Here is a 16,365-nt window from a genome sequence, read left to right as displayed (position 1 = left end):
TGATGTATATGTATAGATGTGAGCCCGTATGTTGATACGATCAATGCATGATTGTGTAAGTGAGTTATTGAGTATTTCTTCTCTTGTTGGGGAGTTAATGGTAGGGTTTATGTTGTACTGATTTATTATATCAAGATATGTGTTACAGGTTGAAGAAGCGTGGTCAAGAATATTTATTTTTCAATGTGATAATAATGATGATAATAATAATAATAATAATAATAATAATAATAATATAATAATAATAAGCAAGCAGTGTAACCAAAACTCAGTTGAGAACATCAATAATATCTTAACTGCGATTACGAAAGTAAACATTACATAAATATTTTCATATATTGGTTGTTTTGATACCAACTAAGGAAAAAATCATTCAATATTTAATATTTACTGACAAATTTCTTTTTTCTGGTTGAAAAAGAGTTAGCGGTTTGTGTTCCTAGTTTTAAGAAATTAAATTTATTTTTGAAAGTAAAAAATTGTACTTATTCGCACCAGCAGTCAATTTAGTGTTAATAAGTTTACATTTAATGTTAACATATATGAAATTTTTAGCATATACTAGGAAGTTCTAAGATCGATGCTGTAAAAATGAAGACCTTTGTTCTGGTTATAACTCTGGTCAATGTAATAGTTCTTGTTTTCATAACTGTTTATACTTTGTGCCCACATCGAATTATCATACGACAAATTTCTTGGAACTCTGCTATCGCATTAATATGATATGAAAGTATAAGATTTTGTTTATATTCAGTTCCAAATGTCACATTACAAGGTTAACACGTTATTCTTCGAGCAGCCACTGCGGATGTTAATAGAACTATGCTAATAATGATGATTGCTAAACTGTTTTTAATTTTTTTTAGAAATATAAATTATGTTTGCAACACCTTAAAATTAAAACTATGAACCATTCTGAATTTACCACACGCACCCAATAATATTGCATTTGTTACAAATTTGATCAACAGCAAAAAAAGAGTGGAATAGTTCTTGCTTCTGTTCTGTTTATATTTTAGATATTGTTGTTTACTAAAATTTCAGAATCGCTACTTTCTGTACAACGTGCATCCTGTTTGACAGGATTGCACATACAGGATACACGTTGCAGAGCTGATGATCGAATCCACTTGTAGATCGAATCCACTACCACTACAAATAGCAGTGACAGCCCGTGATATGCATATATCTACAGACGAGCTATAGGCTACCCCAAAATAACGCCATCAGAAGATAAACGTATATCAAAATGGAGTAAGTATTATGATTATTAATATATAATTGACTTAAACTTTTGTATTTTTTATGTTATTAAAAGAACTCGGTTACAATCTTAAATATTCTCTTTCAAAATAATCCATTTCAACATTAGATTAGATTCCATCGTTATTTTAGCTTTTACTTTTAAGTTTTCAAGCTCTTTGTTGTTGATGTTATTGATTTTACCATAACCAATATTTACAAAAGCAGATTTTCTTTATTTGCTGAAGAAAGACGATCATGATTATCGTGATCAGTGGATCAGTTATTCACAAAATGAAAATTAACGATATTTTATATAAATCAAGTGGATATTAGATCCAGCATTATTTCAAAGTCGAATGTAGAAAGTATGAAAGTTTCGTAAAATAGTTGATCAGAGAGTTTATGGAAATACACTCGCTGGCATTTACGAGTTTCCCTAGCGCGGACCATATAGAAGACATGAGCACTTGCCCAAGCGTCCATATATTCACCTTGGTTCACAAACAATTCATCGAGACGAAAATTTATCAAAGGGAAAATTCATCGAGAGGAAAGTTCATCGCAGAAAAGATTCGCCGAAAACGTTATTCACTAGAAAATTGAAATCATTTTGCATTGATACCAATACATGAAAAGTGAAAGATAAATTTCACAAAATGTTTAGATTTTAATTAGATTTTGGTAAGATTTTTATTCTTATACAATGAAAGTAATATTTTATTGATCGGTGAGTTTCCTAATTTGTGTTTCGTCTTCTGAAATAGGTATAGGGAGAAAGGGCATCATATTTAAAAATATGTATACTGCAAACCGTTCATTATATTTCTGTATATATATATATATTATATTATATACATATATATATATGTATGTGAAAAGTTTTTTACCTTGGGGATAATATATACAGGGTGTTCGGGATAAATTTGACAGTTTCGTAAGGAAAAAGAAAATCTTTGTATCTATTAAATTTAATGAATTGACAAAAAAACATTACAGGCAGAGTTAATTACAATACTATCAACAAGATTTACTCAAAATAACCACCATTAGCATCGATCACAGCTTCAATTCTGCTTCGGAACCTCGAACAAGCTGATGCTACAGTCTCCCTGGGAAGGGCCGCAAAAACTGTTTTAATTTTATCCATTAACTGGGCTTTTGTATTACTGGAAGTGCGATTGGTGTCTTTTTCAACTGCGCCCCATACAAAATAATCCATGGGGTTAAGGTCTGGGGAGTTTGGAGGCCAAACATTTGGACTGGTGAAGTCGTAGAAATTTTCAGACAACCATTTTTGACTTTTCCCAGAGGTGTGACAAGGGGCCGAATCCTGCTGCCATACATACGGCCTACCATTGGCTACCCTTGTTATCCAGGGCTTGACTATAGTTAGCAACTCCACGAACAAAGCCCGAATTCCAATGCCAGGGTTCTTCAACACCTGTTCCTGCAGATTTGCGAGGAATTCTGCTGTACGAACGCAATCAGATCGTCTGCTAGGGATCTTTCTTCTTGCTACATCCTCGTAGTCACCATTGCAAGTCTCTAGTTCATGCCTGATTGTTTTTACTGTATTCAGGGAGCATTGGGCAGCAGTCGTAATATCCTTATTTTGATGGCGGGCACGAATCATCATGATACAAGTTATTCTCTTCCATGATTCAGGTGGGTTCCAGCTATCCATCCTTTCTGACATCTTGTATATGAATGAAGAAGGGTCCAAACTTTTAAATGAAGAGAAGTGTGTGTTAATACATGTAACTTACGGAAAAATATAATTAATTATAAATATGTCAAATTTATCCCGAACACCCTTTATTAAGGATACCAAGTAATTTTATTAACTTGTTTTTTTACTCCTTCTCCCAAGTAAGCAAACAGTTAAGTTTGCGCCTGAACGTAGTTCAAGTCTAGAGGTAGTGCAACACCAGGACAACTCGTTGTAAAGGTGGATAAAGAACTGATCACTATTCTTAGTGTTTCCCATAATGTAAAACACATCTCACTAAGAGATGTATACTGTTATACATTATGGATGGGGGGGGTCACTACCCAGACCGGTTTCAACCTTTTTTGAGGTCTCCTCAGTGAGTAGCTAGACCCTGAAATACCAAGGTTTTTAGTAATACAGAGTCTTATTAACTTTACCTATAAAAGTTGCTACAAGGTGCTTTTACTTTGAATAAGAAACTCTGGATGAGATAAAGATGTGAAAAGTTTTTTACCTTGGTATCCTTAATATATATTGTCCCCAAGGTAAAAAACGTTTCACATACAGAAACTTTTCATCCAGAATTTCGAATTCCTCATAGAATTAAGTACTTTCCAGTCCTTTGTCCGATGATAATTCAATAAGTTGAAACGTTTCTTCGCGGGAAAGGGCTGTCTGTGTTCTACAAAGGGATTCACAATCCACATATTTTGCGTCCGAGGATCCTCATTTTCGGGATAATACTTTTCAAACGACAACAACATCTTCAAGCAAGCTGCAATAATACGTGAAACCGAATTGTGTGAACAGAAATTATCTTCTTCCATAATATAATCTAAGTACGATTGAAATTCCTTATTTCTTTCTGCAATCATATTACAGCAAAGCTTGAGTTTCTTTTTGAATGATTCGATCTTGTTCCAAGCATTAAATATTGTTGTATCTGTACCTTGAAGTTTTTAAATTCAACTCGTTTATGTAAGAAAATATGTCGGTGAGATATTCCAGCCTGGCTACCCATTTCTTATCCTGGAAATAATGGGACAGGTCACTTCTTTTTTTTTATCAGTTAGAAACAGCTCAACTTCCTTTCAGAGTTTATTTAACCTCTTGAGAACTTTACCACACGACAGCCAACGAACTTCGGAATAGAAAAGATGTTGACGATCAGAGCTCATTTCATCGCACCCTTCTTTTAACGGTCTTGTATTTAAAGCACTGTTTTTTTATATAATTAATAATTTTAACAGATTCAGACAGGACTTCATTAAACTCAGGTGCCATTTTTGGAGGCAAGGTTTTGCCTATAAATGTAGCAATGCGTTGACAATAAGTTATTGCCCGCCTTATCCTTAATTTCAGTGACTAAACTTGAATTTCGACCTGTAAGACAGGCGGCGCGTCAGTACAAACTCCAAAGCAATTTTTCCATTCGAGACCTCTCTCCTTTCAATGAAACCATTTAAAACATTGAAAATTTCACTGCTGGTAGTGTGCATGGGTAATTCAGAAAGACTTAAAATGTCTTTCTTCATGTCACTTTCATCATGATCAATATATCGCAAATACATAAGTACAATGCTGTTGTTCTGAATATCTGTAGATTCGTCCAGTTGTAATACAAACAATTTCGATTTATTAATTTTTTTATCAATGAGTTGCGTTTCTGTATCTTCTGCAATATCAGATAGCCGCCTTACAAATGTATTATTCGACAATGGGATGTCTTTCATTTTACTTGCCGCAGACTGCCTAATACTTCATTACAAGCAGCAATCAAAGAAGGCTTAATGAGTTCTTCGCCAATGGAATACAGTTTTTTACATTTAGCTATCTGTAATGATATTAAATAGGATGCCGTCAGAAGTGAAGTGCCAGTGGCTGAAACTTGGGAAATAATTTTCTTTTCTATTTTAAGTGCACCTCTTTTACGCATAAAGAACTCAATGTGTTTGTTGACTAGATCGGAATGTTTCGCGTTGAGATGCCGGGTAAGTCGCGATGTTTTCATAGCTTCACTTCCCACAACAGTAGTGCAAATGACACATTGATGTCGTGGCAATTGGTCAGTGTCAGGGTATTGTATGAAACCAAATTTTAAATAGCTGTAATATCTGTCCATGTACTTACGAGTGAATGTAGACTTTTTCTTTTGTGTGCCGATAGTTTTGAGGTGGATGAATAACTTTGTTGCGTCACAAAGGCCTTCCATACGAGATTTGTTAACACCAAAATTAAACAAAGTCCCTTGTCTCTTATTCATATTAAAATTTAAATCTGTAGGCCTATTACTTTCAAAAAAATAACGGCACTCGGGTTTCGAAACAAGCACTTACACACTGCAATGCGAACTTGGGAAGAAATAGAATTCGATATTACTAGATTTGAGAAACGGATATAGACTCCAATTGATCTTTAATTTTAGTGGAAAATGTTTCTTTATACTTTCTTGCTGATTGGTCATTGACGTTTGCAATACAGATGTTCATTCGTTCAGTTTTAAGAACAAAGGATACAACGCCCCGTTTCTGTAATCAGTTTGCAGGAAAATTTTACGAAGAGTTAGTGGAAAAGATTCTTGATTGAGTTTGATGTGGACAAACGTGTTTTATTTTCTGTGTAAGAAAACGCGCTCTTTCTCAGATAAGTAGTCATTGCGCTATAAATGAGTGATTTTTTAGCTCGAGTTTGAGGTTAGAGTAATTGGAGATCGTCGATTATGAAGATTGACTGGACTTTTCAGATTAATAGCATAGGTTTTTTTCAGCATTTGTTTAGCACAAGGTAAGATTTCTGACTTTTAATGCAACTTTCTCAGGCCTTCTCCTGTTCCCTGCCCTGTATCCGTCAGTAGTCTTCCGCCTCTAGAAGGAGATTTCGACTGCCGGTCTACACTTGGTTGTGGGAAGGGACAAGGCAGGTCCTGAACCACACAAAAATCCCATTAAATCACAGGTCCGACCTAGACATGGACTTTCCGTTCGAAGACCTGAATTTTAAACAACTGCTCGCAGTATTCAGACAAGTCGGAATATTGCTACATACCAAATGGCTGGGCAGAGTAGAGCTCCATAAGATCTCTGCAGTTCAATCAGAGGATTACACCCTCTCGACCCCAGCAGGTCTCAAGACAACACCAGAGAGATGTGTCAACAGCCGACGCTCAGTCCTTAGAAGACACTGACGACTACCAGGTAGTCAGCAGGAAAAAGCGTAGGAATGCTCCAGCCGCAGAGCCTGAAGCACCGATGAACACTGCGGCACAGCCCAAAGAGAAAGTCCCACCGGTGATTCTAAGAGCCAAAGAAAAATGGTCAACAGTTCCGGAGATGATGAAAAACTCCGAAATTAAGTTCACATCGGCTATAAACTCCGATTTAAGGAGTCCGCATTCAACCAGAATGAGCATCGGACTACCGTCGGCTTACTAAACTCATGGACGAACATGTGCTTTCAGCAAATGATACCCCCAACCAGAGTGATACAAACAAATTCTTGAAAAATATCCAAGCCATATTCTTAATGCTTAATGGATAATCCGACTACCCCAATTCCATACAGATTGCATTCTGGAATGCTAACGGTCTCAGTAACAAACTCCTGGAGCTACAAGAATTTGCGGATTTGCGAATCAGTGAGATGCATCTTTGGCCCAGCGACAACCCTAAACTTAGATATTACTCGCTACTTAGAAATGATAGACTCAATGGCATAAGTGACGGCACAGCTATTTTTGCCAAGAAAAACATCCGTTATAACGAAATCAAGAAGACCACTATAAAAAATCTGGAAGAAACTGGTATTGAAATCTATACCAATAATGCAGACAGCCTAAAACTATACTCAGTTTATAACCCTCCTCGCAAACCTCTCCTAAATTCCAACCTCTCTCAACTGCTCGATACTAATGAAGCAAGAAACGTGGAGGGAGATCTCAACTCAAAACATCCCTTACGGAACAGTAAAAGCTTCAATAATAACGGGATGATTCTTTACAACTTTGCTTTGCTAAGAAACCTTGTCATTGCAGGTCCGGTTGAACCAACGCACTACGGAACAGCAAGGTAGACCTGATGTACTGGATACAGCCATCTTCAAGAACACCTCTCATCAATTCCAGCTACACGTGATTAACGATCTTAGTTCTGACCACAACCCAGTACTACTTAGCCTAGGAGGGGGCCCTGAGCTCATCCCCAGTCAGACCTGCACAAGCTTCACTAAATTCAATGTCGCACTCCGTACTCTTATAGGCTCAGTACTAAGTATCTCCTCCTTTGAAGAAATAGACGCAGCGGTCAATAATCTGGAAAGTTCAATTCATGTTGGCTGGGCAGCAGCCTCCACCGTTACTACTCCAGCTCAAGCCAACCTGCTTCCGGAAGAAATTCTAGATCTAATCCGTAATAATAACACAATCAGACGCCGTTATCATAACACATTACTCCCCAAGACCGTGAAGAGCTAAATAGGGCAACCAATTTAATTCGTTATGCGCTGAAAGATCACAGGAGCCAACAGTGGGGAAGAAAGCTGTGTTCCGTAAAGGCTGAGAATAACTCGTGGAAATTAGCTAAAGCTCTCCGCATGGATTGTTCCAACATCCAGTCCATTCACGGTGAAAAAGGCATAGCTTACAGAGATGATGAAAAGGCAGAAACTTTCGCGGACGCCCTGGAGCTTCAATGTAGTCCTAACTACACGCATGCGGATTTGCCATTCGTCGAGAAAATCCACAGGCATGTTCGCTGCGCGCTCCGTCAGGGAAGTTTATTCTATCATCAAAAAACTCAACAACAAAAAGGCTCCAGGTCCTGATGAGATTACTAACAAAACTATAAAGGCACTCCTACATAAAGCAGTTATGCATCTGGTAGCCATTATGAACTCAATGCTCAGATTCAGTTATTTTCCCACTCGCTGGAAACAAGCAGATATAATCCTTGTTACAAGCCGGGAAAGTGCCTCAGAATTATATGCCCATCAACCTCTTGTCATGCCTGGGGAAAATTGAGGAAAAAATTATTCTAAACAGTCTGCAAGATGATGTGAACAAAAACAGCCTTATCCCAGAAGAGCAGTTTGGGTTCCGTACTGGGCACAGCACAACTCGGCAAGTCCACAGATTGATACAGTTTATAACAAATGGTTTTAATTGGAGACAACATACAGGAGCTATCTTTCTTGATGTTGCAAAAGTCTTGATAAGGTTTGGCACAAAGGCTTTATTTACAAATTAATTTACAGCCAACATTCCACTTTAGATTACTAAACTCATTGACTCTTATCTAAAAGACCAGAAATTCCAAGTTAAGCTTCGTGGACTCAGATCCTCTATGAAAATAATCGCTGCAGGTGTACCCCAAGGCTCGCTGCTATCCCCGCTGCTTTTCAACATCTACGTTGCAGACGTCCCAAGCACTGCATCAACCATGGCTTGCTACGCCGACGATATTGCAATTTTGACAAGATCTCTCAGGCCGCACTTAGTTACGCAGCAATTACAAAATGCAGCAACAAACTTAGAAAAATGGTTTAAGAAATGGAAGATAGATGTTAATGCTGACAAAAAGCACGGTCATACTTTTTACAAGACGGAAAACATCCCACTGCGGAGAAGTTAAAGTGTTCAATGCAGCTATTCCATGGCAAACCAAGATCAAATATCTAGGTATACAACTAGATAGACCCCTCAGTTTTAACCCTCACATTTTATATGCCTGCAATAAATCCATAAATCTGGGAGATAGTCATTCTAAGACCATATTAGTACGCCCTTATCAGAATTACTTCACTGTTTTTTGGAAGTAATCTCCTAAAAGGAGCCTACCTAGAGGGTTCCTCCTAGGACATGAGTTCCAGGACCTCCTTTTTAGTCGCAATTTGAATTGTATCTATAACATTCTGACTGAGTGCTGCGTGTCACCACAGTTCTAATTTGTCTTCTTATGATACTGGTTGGGAAAACAGCGAAACATTAGAAAGTAGAATCAACTACTCAATAGTTATTTTTTCATTTAGTTGTTTTTACTGTGAAGCACTGTTATGAATACTGTTACGTAAAACTTACATGACAAAGTCTCCCAAGAGTTTTCTGGATGTAAAGGCGTTAGCTGATTTTTTTTTTTTAATTCGAGTTATTAAAGAAATGTATTTTTTAATAAACATCAAATGAGGCGCAGCCTCTGTATATCAGACGAAACTATTACTTTAGAAAGAAAAGGGTTTGATTCTTGTCTATGAAGCGAAGAACCTTCATCGGAACATTTCAGTTGAAGATGAGTTTGCCGGTCTCATACGGAGGTGGGAAAAAAGTTTTTCCTCCTCGAAACTCAGGAGGAAAATGCAGGTTACAGCTACAGCAGACAATACAGATAGCATTAATTAATTGGCATCATATAAGTAGTTGCAGGCTTTTAGAATTTCAAGTTACTTGGCCGTTGAAAGAAAAGATTGGAGGGAATCAAAGGAGACGTTGAAAGAGAGCCAGCCGATACAAACCTTAAAGCTATTATTATTGTTGTTGTTGTTATTATTATTATTATTATTATTTTAATTTTAAATGAACCAATGCAGTAATATTTTTTTATTCTCATTACAGGAAGAAGACAGTGTTAGTATGTTGCATGTTTTTCATTTTAATCAATCTTCGAGGGTGAGTATTATGTAAAAGAGATATTTCCTACATTTTAAATGGGTGGAAATTGTTCTTCATTCATTCATTCATTCTTCTTTAATCATAATTCTAAAATGAGAGAGACAGATATATAGAGAGAGAAATGTTTATAGTTGGAGGGTGGAAATTTAATTTGTAATTTGTAATTATAAATAAGCACTAGTTGAGGCCGATTTATTGATACGTCGATAAATAAAAGTGCCGAGGTTTAGCTTGATGGATTTTAATGAAATTTAGTATTTCTTGAAAATTATTTTTTTTTTAGTTATTTCAGTTTTGAGTTACATAAAATAAATTTTAGATTCTCTATTCCTTCGCATCAATTTGTGCCGAGGCTAAGAAGCGTCATATCTAGAAAACGAAGTCCCACTGTTATCATTAACGCCTGTATAAAGTATACAGGCGTTAATGTATGCATCTTCGTTTTAAGATTTAATGAATTATGTAATTTTTGAATGATCGGCAATGTATTCGTTGAACGATAACTATTATTAACTATTATACAGGTCACGAGTGTTTTAGGGGACTGGCTACTGAAAGAATGGTTTAAAAATAAATTTGAGGGTTGTCATGTTTTCTGGAAAAGCACCTCATTATGACATTCAGAACTATTCATGTACATGCACGTTTCCTAGACAGGATTTGAAAGAGCATGACACACACACACACACACGTATCGTTTTGAATGTCATCACCACTCAACCTCTATTATAAGATAACTTATACTTAAGAGGTTGTCAAATGAAGATAAGTTAACCATTCTCATACAAATTTCGAAGGATTTTATCTTCAGAAAATTTATATTTTTGATAACTAGACGAAAGCAAACTTAAATTATTGTAATAACATGCTATCTGGTCTGAGATGTATGGAAGCGAGTTATAGTATGATAAATTATTATTATTATTATTATATAGATCGTCTGACAAGCAAGGCTACAAGAGATAATCTCATAAAAGCCGGCAGCCTGAAAAAAACCAGTTGTCAAGGACTTAAACGCAACGCACGACAATACACCACTCTTTCTATCTGAGTATTAAACACCTTTCAATCTGAATCTGATGTACCAAGCAAGAAAAGCAAAAACAGAAACAAATTATCAATGTGTGTGGATCAAAGACTGCAAGATACTCTTGAGAAAGTCACAAACTTCAAAGTCTATAAAAATAAAAAGCTCGGAAGACATAGATAGGCTGCCAGAGTGAAATAAAAGACTCCAATTTAGTTCACAAAGAAGACCTCAACACAACAAAAATGAATGTGAACTATTGGATAGATGTAATCACACCAGAATACAACAGCAATTGTACTTTCGACTCGCTTGATGCATGGAGACAACGCACAGTAGAAGCGAGAGGTCTCTCAATCTTGCATATTACCATCAGAAGCATCCGAAAACATTGGTTATTGTTACAGGCTTATCTGAGGAATTACACCGGTATTATTGATATATTGGTCCTAACAGAAGTATCCATAACTAAGGACGAAGCGACTGCTTTCGAAATTCCAGGCTTCCAACAACATAGATCATGCCGCCAAACAAAAAGAGGGGGTGGAATATTGATATTATATGAACATAAATGAATAGCAAAAGAAACTGCCTATCAATTTGAGCATGCTGAAACCCTTTGCCTCGAAATCACTAATACAACAAACAGACAGCATCCCATAATACTAAATGCTATTTACAGGCCATCAAACTTAAACATGATAAAAATCTTGTACGAACTCAATTGCTGGCTTTCAAGCCAAGAAATATGCTCAACCGAATACCTAATGATAATCGGCGACATAAACATTAATATTGCAAACGAAAACCAGAACAACACTGTAAAATACCTAGACACGCTATCCATGTATAATCTAATACCAACAATAACATCATGTACTAGGAAGAAATATTCGGAAATACTATCACTGCTTCCTGCCTAGATCATATAAACGTCCGAGCACCACCAAATAGTTACACTGCGTCAGTCATAAAATGCAAAGTATCAGATCATTACTTCACAGCTCTAAACCTGCGTACTAAGACAATATCCATGCAACTCCCCACAGAAGAAAAGCAACGCAAAACAATAATAGACGAAGAAGTAGTCAACCACGAAATAAGAAAAACCAATTGGGAACAGCTGGCATCAGATTCAGCAGATATCTTATACAACAACATTAAACTCACACTGGAGGAAATATATAAGAAAGCTACAAAGAAAGTCAGAATTCGTTCAAAAACAACACAATATCCTTGGATAACACTAAACTTAATCCTAGAAATACACAGAAAGGACGCTTTATGGAAAGAATTAAAGCGATATCCAAATAACACAGCTTTAAAAACTGAATATAAGATAACAAGGAATCGCCTTACAACACAAATCAGAAATGCAAAAAGAAGCTACTACAGAGACAAACTAACCTCTGCACAAAACAACGTGAAACAAACCTGGCGTCTGATCAATGAGATGCTAGATTTTGCTCCAAACACCACCGCCTCCGAAACCATAAAACACAGCTTCATGAAAGACAAAACCTATCCAACAACTAGCAAATGACTTTAACCAATATTTTGCAGACTTCATCCAAGAACTGCACAGAAATATTCCCCGAATCACAAAACGAGACCCTCCACTTGGACCACAATCAAAACAGACATTATGGTTCCCGACCATAAAAGAAGCAGAACTTCTCTCTGTAATACATCAAATCAAACCAAAAAAAGGTCCAGGAATTGATGGTATCAGACCTAAAGATATAAAGCAACATGCAACTAGTTTAGTCCTATCCTACTAAAATTAATAAATAAAATATTTAAAACAGGACAGATGCCAAGTATGCTAAAGACCGCCATAATCATACCCATATACAAACATGAAAAAGAAATTTAATTAGCAATTACAGACCCATAGCAACATTACCAATTATCAATCACAACATTACCAATTATCAATCAAATTATGGAGCAGATCATACTGAAGAAACTCACAGCATACACTGAGATCTTTCATATTATCCCCAAAACACAATATGGTTTTCAGAAAAATAAGGGAACAACATCTCTCTTGGAAGACTTTACAAACGTAATTAATACCGCCTTAGACAAAAACAAAATTGCTATGGTAGTCTTTATTGATCTAACTAAAGCATTTGATACACTCACACATCAAACCTTGTTAGAAAAGCTGAGGCATGTTGGAATAGACGGGACTCTTCACAGGTGGTTTACAAACTACTTTCAAAATAGAAAGCATATCACACGTATCGGGTCAAACCGAAGCAGAGAGCTACCAGTAACCTGTGGAGTACCACAGGGAGCTGTACTCTCCCCAACTCTATTCAACATTTCCACGCACGATATTACTCAGCTACCTCTCAAAGGTAAGATCTTCCAATTCGCAGTCGATACAGCGATAATATCCATCCATAATAACACAAACATAACCCAAACAAATATGCAACATGACATAAATCTAATCATAGACTGGCTCACCAAAAACTCCATTCACCTAAACTCAGATAAGACAAAATTAATGTATTCAGAAATCCACTGACTCGACCAGTTGATAACAAACATATAACCATCCAACATCCACTCTCCAACACATAAAAAAAACACAGAACCGCGAAACCACTACAATCACTCAGATTGAAACAATACGATACCTTGGAATTTACTTCGATGCAGATATGGACTGGAATAGCCACATAAACCATCTACACAAGAAACTCCGAACAATAACGGGCAAACTCTACAGATTAAAAGACATAGTTCCCACATGCCTAAAAACACTAATATACAAAGCGCTATGCTAAAATATACTAAGATACGCCATGACAACGTATGCTTTCGGTACACCCTACAAACTAAATAGATTAATGTCGCTACAGTACAAAATGATAAAACTGAACTTTTGGGAACAAAGAGACAATATCGACTTTATATACACTGCAATGTCAGAACACAAAATACTGACAGCAAAACATTTATGCCACTATGCAGCTTTGCTAAAACATTATTTTAAATAATTATATCTAATTATATCACATATAAATAATCTAATAATCACATATAAATAATCTAATAATCACATATAAATAATCTAATAATCACATATAAATAATCTAATAATCACATATAAATAATCTAATAATCACATATAAATAATCTAATAATCACATATAAATAATTAATCTAATTATATCACATATAAATACAATAATCACTACGGAAAGGCCACGCGAAACTTCTACATCCCAGACATGATAAACAAATTACCGTTTGAATACAGAAACCTTACGAACTACAATAGCTTGAAAAGAGCTCTAAGGACATACTATGAACAAGAAACACGCACCCAAAATACCATACAAACTTAATGACACACAATATATTCGTTCAGGCTTCCAGTTCAGCGACGCATCAATACATTAAAGTTATTATATAAATGTGTGTGTGTGTGTGTGTGTGTGTGTGTGTGTGTGTGTGTGTGTGTGTGTGTGTGTGTGTGTGTGTGTTATTCTTTACATCTTTGTTTCCTTATGTACCATTCTTATTGACGTCTTCTTTTTATATCAGCATCCAGTCGCTATCTTGCTTACCATGCGAAGATGTGAACTGTCCTGATTCTCCTGAGTGTCCGGCAGGCACAACTCAAGACCCATGCCGTTGCTGTACAGTATGTGCCAAAGTATGTATAGTATTCTTTCCGGCTATTGACTCAAAACCTTAGCTTTTATTATGGCAACTGTGCTTATGCTTATTTTAAATAAACATATTTAAAAAAAGTCAAAATTAAAAAAAAAAGCTAATCAAAATTTTCTTAATTATGAAGTCATTATGGCTTGCTTGCTTTTTTTGTCTGAGACCTTTTGTTAAATAAAATAGGAAATATAAAAATTAAATCTCTGTGGTACTCTTGTTTTCACAGCATTTTCAATAATAGTGTTATTGTTTTGTAATGTAATCTACTAATTTTTTTTACATGACATCTTTTCTTACTTTTAAATTCTTTTCTGGCTGTTTGGGTTGATTACACATTAAACCTCGTAGAAAAAATCAGATGTGTTATTATATAGCTAGCTATGATTAATTTCCAATCTTTTAATACTTCTTCCGCCCCCTTTTTTTTTTTTATTAATTTCAACTTTATTTTCAGGCCGAGGGTGAGAAATGTGGAGGTCCTTGGGGTGTTTTTGGAAAATGTGGAAACGGTCTTGCATGTGATACAAGACAACGATCATCCTCTCCATATGGTAAATATTACTACGCAGACGTCAACGGAGAAGGAATATGTAAAAATATTACAACATCGTAAATGCCTTATAGGAAAGCATATTCAAAAAAAGATTAGAGCCCTGGATGTCATGAAACTAAGTTAGAATTTTACAGGTCAATAATAAAGATTTCTTTATAGCTGCCATACTTTTTTATGGTTCCATGCAAAACACTCACATTTCAATGCACTTTTATTCATTTATGGAGAAAAATTAGGATTATCACTTTGCTAGTTAATTGTATTGATTTTTATCCGCAGTTGTCCGTTGTGTTGGATAATTTTATCGTGTTACAAATTTAATGGATGTTTGTGCTCTACATTCTAGCTAGATTTTATGAAAAGACCATTTTAAGAAAATTTTAGGAAAGAAAATAACCTTGTAGATTTACGAGAAAATATAATAATTTTTTTTTTTAATTTCTCAATTTATACATTAATTCTTTTTACACCTTTTAATTAAAATATAACAAAGCTTAAATAAAATATTTATCTTTTCATATTATATTACATTTCTAGTTTTTAATTTAATAATATTTCTATAAGTAAAGGTACCCGCTCTAAATATAGTGTAATGTTTATTTTCTATTTTCAATGTTCTTGATGTCCTGTATAATATCATACGATATAATAAGATGATAATGATGCGCTAATGACGTGAAATTACTGTATATCATTACCGGATTATGTATGCAGGTGAAAAGCCTACTTCCTGCTAAAACAAGAAGTGGGTGTGTAAGAAAAGAGATATTTCAAGACTATCATTCAAACTTCTTTCTACTTCAATGCACCTCATTTTGTGAGTATTCAAGCAACTATAATATGCAAAACTGAGCATACGCATAGTTGATTTGCTAATTTTTATATTTCTCAAATATACTGTACTTATCTTCAAGCTGCAGATGTCTATAATGTGCAAAAAAAAAAAAAATATATATATATATATATATATATATAAATCTATGGAACTGATAAAACGCTGCACGATCTCCATGTATGACGCATCTCGTGATTATATGAAAAAGCATATATTCAAGTGTTTTCTTCCTATTTCATGCCATTCTCTATAAACCTTAAATTTTAATGTGTGGTGTATTATTTAAAGCATATATTATTTGTCCCAGCTGTTCTTAATCTCCCCATACCGCATACAGCGAAATCAGTTTGCTAGTGGTAATTGCTCACAGTATACCATCGCACTCCCAAAAATAACTAAATAAAAGGGATTGAAAAATACCAAACTTTAATGTTTGTAAGTTTTACTATTTCGTATCAAGCACTTAGAACGTAATTTTTACAATCGCCAATAATGTATTTTCCTGATTTTTATGGTAAATTTTCACATGTAATAGTGGAAAACTGCACGTGAAAATAGAACTGAGAAAACATAATAATAAAAATAGTAATCTCGCCATTATTCAGTAGCAGACAGCTAAGTTATTCGGTCATCAGAAAGCCCATAT

The 16,365-nt window shown here is 35.3% G+C and overlaps 1 protein-coding gene across 1 annotated transcript; it reads left to right on the top strand.

The window, feature by feature from the left end:
* Positions 1-1,097: 1,097 nt before the first annotated feature.
* Positions 1,098-15,043, top strand: LOC150108254 (venom protein 302-like). Its single transcript, XM_090415703.1, has 4 exons — positions 1,098-1,254; positions 9,558-9,611; positions 14,206-14,317; positions 14,786-15,043. Exons 1-4 carry the CDS (start codon positions 1,250-1,252, stop codon positions 14,942-14,944), a joined length of 330 nt encoding a protein of 109 aa, XP_090271829.1. The 5' UTR covers positions 1,098-1,249; the 3' UTR covers positions 14,945-15,043.
* The last annotated feature ends 1,322 nt before the right edge of the window (positions 15,044-16,365 follow it).

Source organism: Typopeltis vanoorti, chromosome 3, assembly GCF_054136105.1.
Source record: "Typopeltis vanoorti isolate ZY-2024b chromosome 3, IOZ_Tvanoo_1.0, whole genome shotgun sequence".
Taxonomy (NCBI): Eukaryota; Metazoa; Arthropoda; class Arachnida; order Uropygi; family Thelyphonidae; genus Typopeltis; species Typopeltis vanoorti.
Note: the sequence above shows the minus strand (reverse complement) of the source record. Positions and strands in the feature narration are given on the sequence as shown.